This window comes from Mus caroli, chromosome 19, assembly GCF_900094665.2.
Source record: "Mus caroli chromosome 19, CAROLI_EIJ_v1.1, whole genome shotgun sequence".
NCBI lineage: Eukaryota > Metazoa > Chordata > Mammalia > Rodentia > Muridae > Mus > Mus caroli.
In genome coordinates, this window is record NC_034588.1 from 26,727,674 (window position 1) to 26,746,395 (window position 18,722).

The 18,722-nt window shown below is 38.2% G+C and overlaps 1 protein-coding gene across 5 annotated transcripts in view; it reads right to left on the reverse strand.

The window, feature by feature from the left end:
• Positions 1 to 396: 396 nt before the first annotated feature.
• Kiaa2026 (KIAA2026 ortholog) overlaps positions 397 to 18,722 on the reverse strand; it is a 94,187-nt gene continuing 75,861 nt past the window's right edge. For 2 of the 5 annotated variants that reach the window (XM_029472438.1, XM_021151910.2), the window contains 3 exons: positions 9,652 to 9,767; positions 6,830 to 7,017; positions 398 to 5,855 (listed from right to left, as the gene is read on the reverse strand). In XM_029472438.1, coding sequence (XP_029328298.1) covers positions 2,227 to 5,855; positions 6,830 to 7,017; positions 9,652 to 9,767 — 3,933 coding nt within the window. In that variant the 3' untranslated portion in view covers positions 398 to 2,226. Of the gene's footprint in view, positions 5,856 to 6,829; positions 7,018 to 9,651; positions 9,768 to 16,726; positions 16,855 to 18,722 lie in introns of those variants that run through there. The other 3 variants (XM_029472437.1, XM_029472439.1, XM_029472440.1) reach the window with 3 other exon arrangements.

Below are 18,722 nucleotides of genomic sequence, written 5' to 3' on the forward strand. Positions count from 1 at the left end.
TCTACAAAGTGAGCTCCAGGACAGCCAGAGCTATAAAGAGAAACCCTGTCTCGAAAAACCAAAAAAAAAAAAAAAAAAAAAAAAAAAAAAAGAGAAATGTGAACATTTTAGTAATACTTGTTATCCTTTCCAATTTAATGACATCATCTTGATGTAATATCAATTCTCTTCTATTTATGTGTGTGGAATGTACATGCTGCTTGTGTGCACTGGTCCCCCTGGAGCTGGAGTTAGGAGCAGCTGTGAGCTGTCAGGTATGGAGGCTAGGAACTGAACTCAGGTCTTCTGGAAGAGCACCAAGTGTCCTCAATCACTAAGCCATCTCTCGAGCTTCTTTTCTTTAAACAATGAAAAAAATATCTTAAAATAGTAAGTATTTTGTGTGTATGTTGTGGAGGTCAGCAAATGACTTTCACAACCCTGTTCTTTCCTTCCTTCATGTGGGCCATGGGGATTGAACTCAGGTTTCTGGTTTGGTGGCAAGCGCCCTTATTCACTGAGCTACCTCATAGACCTAGGCCCATTTCTTCTAGTATTTTAAGTTTTGGACTAGAATGCTGTGATGAGGTTAGTACTGTAAGCTGAATGTGTGTCTGAGCGTCTCAATAAAGTAATGAAATCATGGGGCTGCAGCAAATGCAAAGCTACCTTTTATTTACAATGAGGCACATTCTGATGCACTACAAAGTCAAGCCCTGAGTCAGAACTGAGCCACCAAATTTGCTTCATAATAGAACTTAAGCAGTTGCTCTCTAACCTGACCAAAGAGCACTGACCAAAGAGCATTGCTATTCTCTCTCGCTTTTAATTTCAAGTGACAAAGAAATTCATGTTTTTAAACATAATTTGGAAGACCAGTAACAATGAACCAAGCCCTCAATGTAAACAGAAATGTACCTGGAGAAGGAAGGGGAAGGTTAACGCCACCACTCTGCATTACTTTTGTAACCTTTTACGAACCCAGATTATTAAAAACTAAGTTTTGCCAGACATGTCCAGACATGTCTATAACCCTGGCACACTAGGGAGGCTGAGTCAGGGCCAGCCTGGGCTACATAGAAAGTTCCAGGCCTGCCTAGGGACACAGAGAAACCTTTTAAAAAGTTTTAAGAAACATGTTTTGAATGCATAGACATAAACCAAATATACTTATCTGAAAAAAAAACAACACCCATTTCTTTTTGTCATTATAGAATTTGGTGGTGATTTTTTTCTATTTTTTTTAAAAAATGTCTGAAACCATAAAATTTTGAATGGAGACCTCAAAATAGAAGTAAAGTAGAACTATGGAGACAGAATGTGAAGCCTTAGATTCATGCCCTGGCTCTACTGCCCATGAGCCATCTAAGACTGGGCAAGCCACTCACTCCCAGGGTTACACAGGGAAGGAAGCTCCATCTACAGTGAAGCCTGTGCAAGTGTAATCTTCTAGATGCTTCCCAATTCTAATACAAAGTTTTAAAGGGCTATTTTCATTTATACCATGTATTCTTTCAATGGACAAGAACACATTTTAAAAATGGTATTCAAACAAAGAAATACAGCAACTCAGTTTATTATATGCAGATTCTTCTGCATCGTTGCTAACAGTTCACTGGTCCAAAATTACTAAAATACTTAAAAAACTATACATTATGTAAACAAAACATAAATAAGACAGTATTGTTCTTTGTACATATATTTAGTACAGATTATTAGGGATTTAAGGAATATGTACAATTTTACACCATAAACTGCATTTTCTTAATGCATAAATATATATATATGTATTCTTTTTACAGAAACAAAAATGTCACTAATGACACAGAATACTACTATACTGTAGATACATCACAACAATCCAAATTCAAGAAGAAACATATCAATATAAGTGTGAAAAGGCTAGCTTACTTAAACTAGTCAAACTTGACTTTGTTCAATTTATGTTATATAGACAAGTACATCTTGATGACATATTTTGAACAGAAAAACCTTGGAAAACATCCTTACACCAATGAATGAAATGGGACACCTTCTCCTCTCCAATAAAACAAAGTCTTGGGTAACTTAATGAAGGTACATTAAGACACACCCTGACCTCCCACATACACACACACACATGTATCAACAGCATGTTTTCTCGCAAGTATGAACAATATGTTTTCAACAGTATAATAAACAGTTAAAATTTTTATAGGAGTTAAAACAATGCCCTGTTATTTAAAAACTGGCTCAGTCAGTCTAAATTCAAGATGCAGCTGTGTCCGGCTTCTCTAAACCAGATGACGGAGAGGCAGGGAAGACAGATGCAGAACTCTGACTAGCAGATACAACTGGAGGAAGAGATAGAGGCAATGAAGACACCTTAGCTGCTGGAGTATCTATGGTATTTAAAATGGCTCCTTCTGGGCTGACCAATAGCTTTTTGACAGAGGTATCCAAATGCAGTACCGATGTGCTACTTGGCAGTGGAGGATTACTGGAGGAAATGGCAGAAACCAAAGAGGTTTTAGCTAAGAGAGTAGCTGGGGAGGGCTTAATTACTGAAGTCAATGCTGCCGGTGGTGCAGGTGGAACACAGACTTTAGCAGGTGTGTTTACGATGTGTGGTGGTGTGTGGACTGCAGAGAGAGAACTTGGACTTCCGAGAGAGTTTACAATCTTTGGAGAGTTTCTTACAGAATGCTTGAAAGGCTGTCCACTTAAAGAACTATTTGATGTCTGTATGATCTTCTGGACAGGATTATCTACTGGTGTAGCCAATATGCTTTGGCCACTGTTAAGAACTAAGGGAGGTCCATATTTTGGATTAGTAGAGATAAGGAGGACATGGCTACCAGCTCCAAGACCTTGCGGCGGAACAATAAACCGGGCTCCATTCATCATGATTTGAGTTCCTGGTGCCAAAGGTGTACTTGTGTTGATAACTATTTTTTGCTGAATACAAGGTTCACTGAACGGAGCACCTGCCAGACTAGTTATATTTGATGGTGGTGAACAAGTGTGAATGGCAGAGCCACCTGCAATAGAATTGTTACTGAGAGTAGTTTTTACTAATGAAGGGGACATATGCTGGTTTGGCATAGAAGTAACATTGGAAATATTAATTATTTTCCCTGGACTTGCTGAGGGGGATAATTCAGCTGGAGGCTTATTTGTGTTTGCATTTGTTGGCACTATAGTTGTAGTTCCTGGTGACTGAAACTGGAGAGAAGTTTGAGACTGTCTTTTAGAGAAAGATACAGGGTGCATGGCTCCTGGTATTGTTGCTGACTGTGGAACTGTGTTGATAATTTTTGGAGATGTAGTTACAGGTGTAGGCAAGGCAACAGTCACAGGAATCTGCAAAGCTGGTGTCAAGCATTTGGGAGACACTGTTGGTTGTGTAGTTGAAATGAGAACAGATGATGCGAGATGTCCTGTTTTTACAGTTGATATGGCCACAGTGTTCCCGAGATTTGATGGACAAAGTCTATTTGACAAAACAGGCATAATTCTGGAAGAGGTATCATTTCCGCTGACTAAAACAGGAGGTCGTGTCCCAGCTGAAGCAGGGGAGGAGGTCACTGAAAGGGAACTCAAAGGTACACTTGCTCCTATTCCTGAAAACGTATTTGCAGTTCTTGCTGACTCACTAGCAGCAGGAAGACTGTGATTCACAATATTTGAGCTTGCTGGAACTGAGTTACTGTTTGGTGAGATGGGGGAGATGCAGCCCTTACTACTTTTGTCTTCACCTTTTGGCATTACACTCTGCAATATATTAATTGATGACAAAGCTGGCAGATTTCCTGGAGGATTTATAATTGCTTGACCTATGTTTAGTCCAATTTTCACATCTTTAATCTGAGACACAGTTGGTGAAGAATTTATTTTTATTGGTGCTCCTACTGTAGAGGGAATTAGTACTAATTGGGGTTGCTCTGGACTCTTAATGTATGTTTTATTCAAGGGAGAAGGAAGTGACTGTTTTAATGATTCTGCAACAATAGCTGAGGATGAAGTGCCACCAGGAACTGGAGCATTAATAAAAACTACCTTCTGGGTGGAAACACCTGCAGATGTTGGTTCTGGTGCCATGTTAACCGAAGGTCCACTGCCAGAAGGGAGAATAGATGGAGCTGACACCAGCATCAGTCTCTGACCTGGAGTCTCACCGACCACATCGCCATTTACTGCTGTTGGTGCTTCTGATCTTGTAACTGGGTAACTTTTTGTGATATAATCTACTTGTTGCGGTTTAGTTGATGTATGAATAACATTTGTATTGGTTTGCCCAAAATTTCCTGTTGATATGCTAATTACACTTACTGAACTATTTGTTGTTGATGGTAGCAGTGAGCTGGAAGAAACAGAAGGCTTCAAGGGTGAAGAGGAAGAAACAGAAGGCTTCAAGGGTGAAGTGGGCATGTATGACGTTTTTTCTATCATGGGGCCCACATAACCACTGCTCAAGGTTTGGCCTTGTGTAGATTTGAGATTTTTCCCCATGGGTGGATGAAAGCCACATGAAATAGACACAGACGTAGGTGCTTGGCTGAAAGATGGTAGACTAGATGTAGTAGTCACTCCGGCTACTTGTGAGGAAGCAGAGCATGATGTTGATTTTGGCACAAGAAATGCCTGAAATTGAGGTGTAAAGGTGAAAACAGAACTTGAAGATAAACTGTTGGGTGAATTTTGTTCCGGATTAGTTTGCACTTTTACAACTCCAGTGTTCCCACCTCGAGTCCTAACAAGAATTGACTGTGAATCTCGTATACATACAGTTTTTAGTTCTTGCTTTGCCTCAGAAGAATCAACAGTTTGCTGTGAAAAACAGGGGAGGGAACTGCCAGGATCTGTAGATTCATTTAGTGTTGTTGCTGGCAAGAGAGGCTGAACTGTTGATGAAATGGTAGGTGAAGTGTTAGGCTGGGGGAATGTGGTGGACGAGATGGTACTCTTGACTTTTCCTGCTTCACTTTGGCTAGTCTTAACTGGTGATGTTAATGCATTACTTACAGAGGTTACAGGTGACAGAGGCTGTGATCTAGCACTCACATTTGATGAAGGTGTAGTTGTCTTATTGAGAACTGTATTAGGCAGTTGGGTAGAAACAGAGGTGATAGGAACAGATACTAAGGAACAGTTTACACTTGTCTGTGGGCAAGGTGAGCAATGTTCTGTGCCTTTCTGTTGAGGTGGTGCTATCTCTTTTCCAACTGCTTTCCCCTCTTTGTGCTGAATCACAAAATTCTTAGGCAGAATAAGAACTTGCTGCATCATCTTTTCTCCTGTTTTAGAATCCACCATAGGCTGCATGTGAATCTTGAGAGAACTACTGTGAAGGTCTACTGGCAGCCACTGACCACAGGGCATCTTGTACACCATCTGTAAAGGTCCTTTTGTACTGGTGAGGCAGCTCAATGCTGGCTTTAGGGGGCTTGTTTCTTCAGGAGATAGAGCTGGCTTTTCCACAGCAGGAACACTCCTACCTGTGGAAGGGGGCAGTTGATTTGTTAAGGTCACTTTGTTCCCAATATTCTTTGCAAGCAAAGCCTGAATAGGTTTGGTCCCTTTCTGGAGAGTAGACACTGGTACTGAATCCTTTGAGGCAAATGACTCTGGAATTGGCAGTTCTGGAGGCTTTGATTCTTTCAAACATTCAATCTGCATGTTGACGTCTAAGTTCTCAACTGATGTCTCATTTGTGCTTAGCTTGGCTTTCTTCCTTGGGGAAAGCTCTTTTGTGCTATCATCTAGATAACTACTTTGTTTGGACTGTCGTTTAAGTGTTTTAGGCAGTGTCTTCACTATATCTTTAGAAGGCAATTCTTTTTTCAACAACTTGCTTCTGCCCAGAGGAAAGCCTATTTCTGATAACTTCATATCATCTGAAAATTATAAAAACAAGCATTTTGTTTATAGAAAACAGTGATCGAGTAACACCAATTAAAAAAATAAAGTCACCCTTTGAGAAGGTAATTTAAGTCGTCTATTGTACAAACATTTCAAAGCTTCGGCACTACTGAAGAAGGTTGACAAGCTGACTTCCGTATCCCAAATATGCTTAAGAGCAACTTATTACTAGCTTTGGTCTAATCCTGCTGTCTATGTGTGTTAAGGAAAAACTCATGGCTAAAAAGAAGTTTAATCCGGCTAGTTTTCTTTCTCTAAATAGGGAAAACTGTATACCATAGAAGAATGGTTGCTATTCTTTATTGTCTTTAAGGACTCTAAATGAAAACAAATGTTCAACCTTTCCTGTTTTTTATCCTTAAATAAATAATTTATGGTCATATCTGGTCAGAAGAAGTCCACTTTTTCAATTCACAAAAGACATGAGCTATGTTAACACATCATTGTCAGTTTTCACATCAACTTCTTACATAACTGAAGAATGTCGCCGGTGAGTTAAAATGAGCCACATGCAGTTGAATCAATCGCTCGAGCTTCCCATACTTACTAGAATGGTATGTTTACGTTGGTCTCAGGTGGCCAAGAACCTTGGCCACACCTCATTTAAAAAAATCCCCACAATCTTAATGACTTGTCAAATTCATTTACAGTATACTTTGCCAACAGAATTTTATGAGTAGTAACAATAAAAAGAAAATCAATGAATTCCAAAGAGGTAACAGATTAGCAGTGCAGGATCTGTAACAAACAATGACATACGTGTAACTTAGGTTTAGGCATTGGCTCCAGAAACTCTTAAAATTTAACAATAACTTCCAAGGATATAAATATTATTTCTTTAAAATATCAGACTTCCTCAATCACATTCACTGACCAGATTACCTTTTGCCTTCACAACAAACAGCGGATTCTCTCTATACTTATATATTTAGAAAGCTCGAATGCCTACCTGAATCCTCCTGTTCTTTCTCCAGGGTGTCTAGAGGTTCTGCTGCATCTACAGACTTACTGACTTCGGCTTTAGAAGCCTCTCTCTCGGGGTTCCCTTCACACTCGTCAGTAGCCCATAGTTCTCTAGTGAACGGACCATGATCAGGCTGTCTTCGGAAATCATCATAGTCTTTCTTCAGGCGGCTCCTGAAATACACCAACTCAATATGGAACTTCTGGAAGTTAAATTAATTTAGCATTTTAAACTAAATATTGAAATACTTTCAATTGTCATTAAACATTTTTTTTGTGTGTTTTAAGTGTATCTAAATGTCTATTAGTTCAGTCTTGCTAATTATCCAAGAAGACAAAACATATAAGCTTAAGAAACTTAAAGGCTACATCTTTAAATTTCTGAATAAAGTGTAAACACACCATCTCTCTTGAGGGCTGTGGTTAAACTATTTAAAAAAGGCAAGAGATAACTAAAATTTTCTATCTGAATTGAAAAATGGGCCTGAGTCACTGGCCTGGGGCCACCAAGTAGCCTGGCCAACAAGCCCCAGGGATGGACTTGCATGTCATATACATGCTTGATTTGACATGAATTAGCAAAGAATAACTGTAAAACACATTTCCCTTTTTATTTATAAGATTAGAACAGAGAAACACCTATACAATGGTCGAATGCCATCCTCACTCTCAGCTACTGACTACCTGTATTTCATGGAAGATAACAATTGGAAAAATACTTGATATGCTTACATCTTTGTCTTCAAACACCTTCACGTTCACATTTCCCACCTCTCTACCGACATGAACCCCCCAATTACATGCACCTCCTCCTGTCTACTGACTACTGTACTGTCATGCCTCCATTTAATCCAAAACAATTTATTAAAAGACAAAAAATTTTAATTAAAAAAAACCACCCAAATGCATTCTTCATACCCCAATCTGTATTTCTTGGTGCTACCTCCCTTCTCTACTCCATTTTGTGGCAGAGGTCACAGGAGTACTCCTCTTCAGGTCCCCTCCTACTTCTCTTCTGTAGCTTCTTCTTCCTCAACTCACCTAGTTTCTAAGATGCCTTTCTTCCTTGGTTATCCTTGTATCTTACTAAGCATTTGTCCAAAGCCTCTTTTCAAAGTGTCCTGTTCAACCACCTCACTTACAAATGTCCACAATGGAATGTCCACTCTCCATATAACTTTTACTAATCTCATGGCTTTAAATATAATCAATATTGGTAACTCCCAAATTTGTACCTCAAAACTAGTAATGCTCTTGATTACTTATATAAGTCACATTATACCTACTCACTACCACCAAGTAGATGTTTAGAAAGTCTATCAAACTTAATATGTTTAAGTCTGAACTATTCCATCCCTCTCACTTCTCAAACCTGACTCTCCTCAGTCACTCCTATCTCAGTTAATGGGACATCTATGATCACAGCTTTCTAGATCAAAAATTTTAGGCATGAGAATTTTACTCATGAATTTCTACCATATTAGCTACTTCATTCACTGCTGGGACAGAATACTTGATAGAAGCAACTTAAGGAAGGAAGGAAGGGGTATATTTGTCTCAGTCTGAGAGTGCATCATGGCAACAGGAGCCTGAAGTGGCTGTTTCTTGCACTAACCATCCCGAGAGAGATGAATGCCGCAGCTCACCTCCCTTTCTCTTGTTTGTTCAGTCCAGGGTCCCCTCCATACTTAGGATGAGCCTTTCTATCTCAATTACCCTACTATAGAAAATTCCTTGCAGACATGCCCCTTCCCATGGCATTTCAAAGGTCCACCAAGTTGACAACAGCATTAGCTGATCCCAGACTCTGTAGTAAAATATTTAGTCAGAAATTTCCAATCACTTCCTGTCATGTATGATACTACAAGCTATTCTCCTTTAAAATTTTTTTTTGGGGGTAACTACTACACTATGACTAGTCCAACTGCTTTCATCTTTACAGTTAATTCAACAGCAGCTAGAGCAATTGCTTTAAAACTTAATGTCAGGTAGTTGCGGAGATGGTTCACATGGGTAAAGGTGCCTGCTACCAAGATTCACATGGTAGGAAGGGAACAATCAACTCCTTGCACATTGTTCTCTGATCTCCACATGTACACCACGGCAAACACTAGTGTATTTTAGGCCACAGCCTATACCCAACCTTCACACACACAAAATCAATCAACCAACCAATCAATGTAAAAACAAAAACCTAGCCAAACCAAAAGAACTTAAGGTTAGAAATACAGCTCAGTGGTGTTTGCTTAGCCATGTGCAAAGATCTAGATTCAAGTTTCAGCATTGCTAGCAAGCAAGCCAGCCCAGCAGAGAGGATAACAGCCGGTCTCTGTTAAAAACCTTTGAGAAACGTTTCATCTTGGTTAACAGAAACTCTTCCATTCCTGACCTGGCTACCTTTACCTCTGTGTCCAACCACAGTCTTATTAGTCACTTTTCTGTGGCTGTAACTTGACTTGGTGCTTCCTTCATATGCTTCTGTATTTAGAGACTGTGCCCCTCCTACCCCGTTTTCCTCTCTAATGCGTATTAGCGCATGCACTGCGAGTGCACATATTAGCGCATGCTTTACGAGGAGTTTCCAGTCTCAAACAAGAACCTGATGTTCCCTTTCTCATGCTCTTTTCATCTCATGCATTTATCACATTTGACTTTGTGTATTTCTTCCATTAGAAAGTAAATCACAGAGATGTTTTTGTATTTGCTTAATTACAAATGAATGGAAAGAAATATAATGATCTTATTACATTTTCCCAAAATCATAAATGGGGACTTAGAATAAGTTATATACATCACAAAACTTGTTACCTGTTTCTCTGAAAAGCCTTCATTAACTTTGGTTCCCATGGTAGCAATTCATTTAAAAGGCGTATTAGTGTACTATGTAATTCTTTTACAGCTTGCCTCCGATGGTACCATTTGCCCTAAAAACATAAATTTTAAGAAGTAAATTCCTTAGACTTAATCTAAAGTCAATGTCAATTAAGTTTTATTCTCTAATAAAAACTAACAAAGTGCCAATAATTCAAAAATATTTTCCACAAAAATTTACAAAAAGAGGAAATATTTTATAAGAAATCTGAATGTTTAGTGACTTTCAATTCTATACTTGAAAACCCAAATATATATTATATAAGTAGAAAAAACAAATTTAAAAATGATCTAATTATGTTAGTTGTAAATACCTTAATAAATCATTTACTGAATGTATGTAGTGTCTTGTGGTTAATCCCCAGTGCCAACATAGGCAGAAAAGAAAAAAAAAACCCTACCAACTAAATGAACAAAACAATGTAAAGGCACAAATATTTAAATACATTAATTAAATAAATATGGTTTCAAAACACCCATGGAAAGAGTTACAGAGATAAAGTTTGGAGCTGTGAAGAAAGGATGGACCATCTAAAGACTGCCATATCCAGGGATCCATCCCATAATCAGCTTCCAAACGCTGACACCATTGCATACACTAGCAAGATTTTGCTGAAAGGACCCAGATATAGCTGTCTCTTGTGAGACTATGCCGGGGCCTAGCAAACACAGAAGTGGATGCTCACAGTCAGCTATTGGATGGATCACAGGGCCCCCAATGGAGGAGCTAGAGAAAGTACCCAAGGAGCTAAAGGGATCTGCAACCCCATAGGTGGAACATTATTATGAACTAACCAGTACCCCAGAGCTCTTGACTCTAGCTGCATTTGTATCAAAAGATGGCCTAGTCGGCCATCACTGGAAAGAGAGGCCCATTGGACTTGCCAACTTTATATGCCCCAGTACAGGGGAATGCCAGGGCCAAGGGGTGGGGGTGGGTGGGTGGGTGGGGGACTGGGGGGGGGAGTGTATTGGGGACTTTTTGGATAGCATTGGAAATGTAATTGAGGAAAATACCTAATTAAAAAAAAAAGAAACTTAAAAAAAATTAAAAAAAAAATATGGTTTCATGTTGTAAAGTTTTAACTTCTAAGAGAGAGTGAAAAAGAGTTCCTACCCATTTACTTTACAATTACTTTAGTAGTCTCTAGCATAGAAAAGTAACTAAAACAGGTAACTGCTGTGTATCTTACATGTGTTGAGATATCTGTGTGTGTGCATGTGCAGGAGGATGTAGAGACCAGAAGGTAACATTAGGGCGCAAGTTCTCTTGCTTCTACAGCAAGCATTCGGACCCACTGAGATACCTTTCTAAGCCCAATCAACTAGACACTAAACTAAAATTAATTACTTATGTACCTCTTATTTGCTAGTATTACATGGATTTTCTGTTCTCCCTCTCTCCTTCCCTCCCCCTCCATCTATGTAGACTATATCTTTGTACACTATCATCTATGTACATCCACATCTGCTTGATTCTGACGGCCAAGCTCTTAGAACTGCACAACTACAACAAAGACTCTAATTTCTGCACTGGAGAGGAAGAAGCAGAGAGATCTCTCTGAGTGTGAGGCCAGCCAGGGCTAGATAGTAACAAAGTGAGACCTTGGCTCAAGAACAGAACAGAAAAGAACAAGGAAATAAACAGCATCAAATAAACTCACATGACGTAGTTTACAAAAACCTTAAGTAAAGATATACCTCATCAACATATACACATAATCATCTGATCACTACAGAAACAATACATTTAAGCACAGTACTTAACTAATACATTCATGTATCATATAATTCATATGTATAATTTCCAATGAAAGATACACAATTATCTATTTTAGATCACATTTAACATATCTAAAATCAGACTTCATTCTATAAGCAACTGTTGAGTTAATCTGCCCATATATAGAAGAGTAAAGCCACTATCTATAGCAAAGGTATATTCTAAAGTTATACATGGAGTTTCCGATTTTTTTATATATACACACATGCACATACACAAAACCTTCACAATTTATAATGGCAATTCTGTAACTTTATAACATAGTCATTAATAGTACAACTTGACCAGAAACTTTCAATACTTTGAAGCAACAAATTATGTATTTACAAAAACAAACAGCTATATTTCTTCCAAGATTTTTGAATCTTTTTAATTTTTTTTCTTTTTTAATTGGTTATTTTATTTACATTTTAAATGTTGTTCCCCTTCCTGGTTTTCCCTCTGCAAATCCCCCAAGCCATCACATCCCATCCCATTCCCCCTCTCCCCTGCTTCTATGAGGGTGCTCTCTCACACACCTACCCACCCACTCCTACCTCACCACCCTGGCATTCCCCTACACTGGAGCATGGAGCCTCCTCAGAACCAAGGGTCTCCCCTCCCACTGATGCCAGATAAGGCAATCCTCTGCTACATATGCAGCTGGAGCCATGGGTCCCTCCATGTGTACTCTTTGGTTGGTGGTTTAGTCTTTGAGAGCTCTGGGAGTCCAGTTAGTTGATATTATTGTTCTTCCTACAGAATTGCAATCCCTTTCAGCTCATTCAGTCCTTCCCCTAACTCTTCCATTGGGGTCCCTGGGCTCAGTCTAATAGTTGGCTGCAAGCATCTGCATCTGGAGTACTGCTCAGCTATTAAAAACAATGACTTCATGAAATTCTCAGGCAAATGGATGGAACTAGAAAATATCCTGAGTGAGGTAACCCAGTCACAGAAGAACACACATGGTATGCACTCACTGATAAGTGGATATTAGCCCAGAAGCTCGGAATATCCATGATACAACCCATAGACCATATGAAGCTCAAGGAGGAGGAAGACCAAAGTGTGGATGCTTCAATCCTTTGTTAGAAGGGGGAACAAAATAATCAAAGGAGATAGAGGGAGGGAGAGACCTGGGAGGGACAGAGGAGGGGGAAGAAAAAAGGGAGGGGCAGGATCAGGTGTAGGAGGAGACAGGGGAGAAGTACAGATGTCAGGAAATTGAATAGAAATATGTAGCAGTGGGGAATGGGGAACTGGGGGGTAGCCACTAGAAAGTCCCAGATGCCAGGTAAACAAGAGGTTCCCAGGACTCAATGGGGATGACATTTGCCGAAACAACCAACAAAGGGGAGATAGTACCTGTAGAGACCATATCTAGTGGATAGGCATGGCCTCCAGTAGGGATGGGGCCACCCACCCATCTCAAAATTTTTAACCCAGAATTGTACCTATCTAAAGGAAATGCAGGGACAAAGAATAGAGCAGAGACTGAAGGAAAAGCCATCCAGAGACTGCCCCACCTAGGGATCCATCCCACATGCAGACACCAAACCCAGATACTATTGCTGATGTCAAGAAGTGCTTGCTGGCAGGAGCCTGTTATAGCTGTCCCCTGTGAGGTACTGCCAGCACCTGACCAATACAGATGAGGTTGCTCACAGCCAACCATCAGACTGAGGTTTTTGAATCTTAAAGGGAACTGTTTACTAGAAAAGTAAGAAAAGGTAGGATTATATATAGGCTGTAGAGACACCAAATTTGAACCTTTAGGCATGTTAACTCTCTGTCTACAAATGATTTATTTTATGTGCATGAGTATTTGCCTGCATGTGTATGAGTGCACATGTGAGTAATGCATGTGAAGCCAGAAGAAGGAGTAGGACCTTCTGGGATTGAGTTAGAAGTGCTTGTACACCTTCTTGTGGGAGGTGGTGAATGAATACACGTCCTCTGCAAGAGCAACACATATTATTAACTGAGGATAGTTAATATGGGATTTCCTACAACATAATGATTCTCAACCTTCCTAATGCTGTGACCCTTAATTCAGTTCCGCATGTTGTGGTGACCCCAACCATAAAATTATTGTTACTACTTCAAACTGTAATTTTGCTATTGTTATACATCATAATATAAATATTTGATATGCAGATGGTCTTATAAGACTCCTGTGAAAGGATCACTTGACCTCAAAAGGCTCGTGATCTACAGATTGAGAAACAATACTATAACTAAATAGTCCTGTTTTCTTTTCAAATATAAGAAAAGTCCAAGTAAGATCCAAGTAAGCAGTTAGTTATACCTTAAAATCAAACTTTTCTCAAAAGAATTGGTGAAATAATATGAGGTGCTTATTCTAATCCATAAAACAAAACTGTTAAACAGAATAAGAAATAGTTTTTATCTAGGACAGTCACACTTCTTTTGGCTTGGAGACAGAATCTCACTATGTTAGCCCTTTGACTAACTATGTAGCTCTGGCTAGTCTGGAACTTGTGAGCTTTCTGACTTAGCCCCCCAAGTGTTGTAACTACAGTTGCCAATTGTATACTCAGCAACTACTTAGTGGAAAAGTGAAATGGTGAGAGAACAAATAAAATTTCCTTAAACTTAAGGAATAAAGTTAAAGATGAAAGTAGAAAGAATATTCTCTCTGTGGTAAAATTCATTATTAAAAGGATTAAAAATCTTAAGAGAACAAGTGGGGAATCACAAGTTAAAAAGGGACATTTGCAGAGCTAACCTGTCTTGCACAGAGGTTACAGGGTGGGAAATGTAGATGACATCAGTTAGGTCTATGCAGACAAGGAACAGGAAGGGTAGACTATGTACCTGGAAATCTTTATATCAAGTCATTGCTGTAGTGGTGTCTGTGTTAAACTACTAAATTAATTTCTGCATTATAAGAGTTTAAAAATGACTAAGAAGATTTTACATTTAATTTTGATTAATTTAAAATTAACTAACATTTAGAAAATGTACTACTGAACTAAAAGACTACAAGGAACTGAACTTCAATGGTCCACCAGAGAACAGATTTATACCTTCCACGCAACTGCCTTACCCACTAAGCTGTTTTGAAATACCTATGGTCTTCTATCATAGAAAATTAATAAAATGTATAAAACTATAAAAGCTAAGATGTCTCCAGTGAAAGGAAACATGTACGTCCATGGCAGTGTGAATCTACAGTCTCAAGGTGATTACAAGAGCAGAATCATGGCACGCACTGGCGTCTAAGGTAAGTTTTCACTCCACTACTCAGATGGGGAACTCATAGCTTTATGTGTTATCCTGTTCAGACATGATATTTACAGTCCAAATGCAATTAAAATAGTAACATTCTGTGCCCCATACCACTGGTGCTAGGGACTGAGCTGTGAGCCTTGCGCTTTACTACCAAGCTTCAGTCCTTACACTGTTGCTGTCTACTGAGCTGACTTCACTTTCACACTGTGCAGTGGAACTAGTACAAGAGGCATAAATATTATTCATTTTTATAAGCAATTAGTAACAATTTACTTTACCTTTGGTCCAATATAAACAATCTACTTCAAATCAAACAGATAACTGTGTTTAAACTAAGTAAATAACCAAAAGACAGAAATAGCTTTCTAACTGATTAATAACTTTATTGATGAGAAAAACCCAATTTTGATACTTCTTCCAAGATGGATTTATTAAAAAGGGCATGCCGTTCCAGAAGAAAGATGGCTAAAGTCAGCTTGGAAAATACTTGTAAAATGGAATCTACTCTCTTTTCAAGACATCATGCTGTCTCTCTTGGTCCCTGCAAAACCAATCCCTAAAGAAGTATAAATAGATTATATTGTGCAGACACTTTTGCAAAATCAAAAGCATAATAGTAATTAAAATAGGGACATATTTTAAAACTGAATTTAAAACAAAGGAAACATCAACTACTTGGTGGCACAAGCCTGTACTCCTAGCACTTAAGTTGGAGGCAAGAGGATTGCTGCAAGTTTGAGGCCAGCCTGGGCTACAAAGTGTTTCAAAAGAAAAGAAAAACAGAGGACTCCTTTACCTTTATTAATGTAAATTTTACTGATTATTTTTAAAAGAAAGGCAAATTCTTCATGTGTATTGATTACAGAACTAAAAATAAAACTGTTAAACAGAAGGATCAATAGAATGGATTGGTATTTGGGGCAACTACTCAGGTGCTACAGTGCTAGAGCACTGCTAAAAAATGTATTTAGTATATTATTTAATATATAACACATATAATCTGATTATTTTTAAAACAAGTAAGTGAACACAGGGAAATTTAAACCTTTTTCTTTTTTTAACCATCAAAATCTTGACCATTTTCAGAGATTAAAAAGTTTAATAATAAATTCAAATGCATTATATAAATTTAGTATTATGAACATTTATTAATGGTTAATTTAATAAAAACAGAAATAGTATTTTTTTAAAGATTTATTTACTTTATGTATATGAATACACTGTAGCTGTCTTCAGAAATACAAAAAGAGGGCATCAGATCCCATTACAGATGGTTGTGAGCCATCAGGTGTTTACTGGGAATTGAACTCAGGACCTCTGGAAGAACAGCCAGTGCTCTTAAGGGTTGAGCCATCTCTCTAGTCCAAGTAATTTTTAAAAAAAGATTTATTAATTTTATTTTATGTGTGTTTTGCCTGCATGTATTTATATGTACACTATGTGTGTACTTCATATACAAGGAGGTCAGAAGATGGCACTGGGTCTCCTGGAATTAGCTACGGTGGTATGGAACGCCATGTTGATGATGGGAATTGAATCTGGTCCCCCTGCAAGAACAACTGCTCTTAACCACTGAGCCATCCTTCCAGACCAAGAGTAGTATTTTTTTATGAATAGATTATAAACTTTAATATGAAAAATGAATTTCGAGCATTCAACAGAAAACCAAAAGCTAATAGCCTAAATTTGCAGCTTACCTTTCATTGCTTCTCATCCAATGTCCACAGCATCTGCAGATTGCCAGCTCCCTTTGTATTACATTAAAACCCATGGAGTTTTAAAATGACCCTCTGGGGAATATTATTAAAAGAAGCTGATCTATGGTCACAAGGTAAGTCCGTTATTATATTATGCAGTTTTATAAGTTTCTTTGAGTATAATACACCAATAACCTAAGGAATCATGAGGAAAGAAACAAACTTACAAAACTACACAATACTGTAAAATGAAAAACTGCATCTTAATGAATGTGAAATGAGCATGGGGGAAACTTACCTCATAACTAAAGAACAACTCCATCCTGCTGTAGAAGTCTGGGATGGGTTTGACAATGCCAGCTTAACACTGGCTAGGGTGCTGCAAAGAGGGAGCTGGCAATCTACTAATGCTGGGGACATTGGAACCTAAGGGGGAAAACAAATAAATCCTAGGTTTATTAAGTATCTCATCATCATGGATATGTCTGCACATTAATACATTCAGATGTTCTGTAAAAACACTTACTCAAACCATCCTTCTTTTAATAAAGATGTTCTTATACTGTTGTATGGAATCAAAACAGGTTATTAGGAATCATATAATAAGAAAGTTAAAGATTATATATTAATACAACAGAATTTCTTTTTAAATTGAGAAAGTATAAAAGAAAATTTTATTATGTTGTAGGTGATGTTATGTTGTTATGTAAAATGTAAATACATTACATTTTACCCTTTGAAAAATTACATAGCAAAAAGATTGATAAGTACAGTAAAGCATGAATGCTGCTTTCCAGCATGTTTCTGCTTACAAATACTGGCACATGGAAAGGAACATGAACCACAGGACAAGGGACTTGTATCACAGGCCTCCTCCTCACCACAGACAGAAATCCGATGATGGAAAAGAAATGCCAACTTCTCATTTCAAGAAAAATGAGAATAATTGTTATAGTGTCAGTAGATCCCTGATGATCAATGATGGCTCATTTAAAACTAAATGCAATTCGAAAGTGGCTTGCAAAGAATGTAAATTCATATGAATGGAAACAGCACAAATACAATTTAAAATTATTTTAGCTGGGTTTGGTGGTGAACTCCTTTAATCTCAGCACTGGGAGGCAGTGGAAGGAGGATCTCTGAGTTCAAGGCCAGCTTGGTCTACAGAGTGAGCTCCTGGACAGCCAGGGCTACACACCTTGACTTGAAAAACCAAACCAAACCAAAAAAACCTATGTACCTATGTTAATAAACTAAAGTCTAAGTAATAGCAAATAAAAAATTAATACTACATCTAGTAAGAAACTGCCTCCACATTTCCATAGTCCTGCTTATTCCGTTTAGGAGATAAAATAATACTGTGACCTTACTGTTAAACAGTACCTTTTGAAAAACTGCTAGTTTTGATAATACAGTAAAATGACTGCACAGTACTAGAGAAAAAGTTACAAAAGTATTTTAACATTGCCAGGTGGTGGTGGCACACGCCTTTAATCTCAGCACTCGGGAGGCAGAGGCAGGTGGATTTCTGAGTTTGAGGCCAGCCTGGTCTATAGAGTGAGTTCCAGGACAGCCAGGGCTACACAGAGAAACCCTGTCTCGAAAAACCAAAAAATACCAAAACCAAAACCAAACCAAAACCAAAAAAAAAACCCAAAAAACCCCACACACCAAAACATTGCCAGGTGAAATTCTCTCTAAGACTCTAAGTAGCTTTCACTTAAGTCTCATGTTGAATGTACATATCACCATCTGCTGTACTTCTAAATAAGCATTAAAAATCAGTACAAAAGTACACTGTGGTGTACACAGTTACCACTGTGATAACGTCACCGCTTTGTACAAAGAAACACCTGGGTGGCAGGTCACATTCCTCGGGGGTGAAGCAGCGCATTCTTCACTATAGGAAAACACATACTTTAAAAATACCTTATGTTCAATCTACACACGAATTTTTGCTTAAAGGCAGATGCCTCTTGGAACAAACTATGACAAAGCATAAATTGGGCAAATAATGAAAAAACAGGTTCACGTTTTTTCAAAAAAAAAAGAGTGATAAAAATCTTCCATTTTTTACTACTTAGAAGGCAGTATGTCTAACAAATTTCAAATACAGCAAGACTGAGTAAATGTATTGAAACATTCATGCTCTTAACTTCCAGGAAGACTAAAACATTTCCTAGACTAAAAGAATGTTTTCCAAATAACTCAGCAGAATGGAAATTTATCTCAACTAAAGTCACAAGAACACAAGCAACAAAAAACAGGATTCCTCTTTGAGAATACTAAAAACT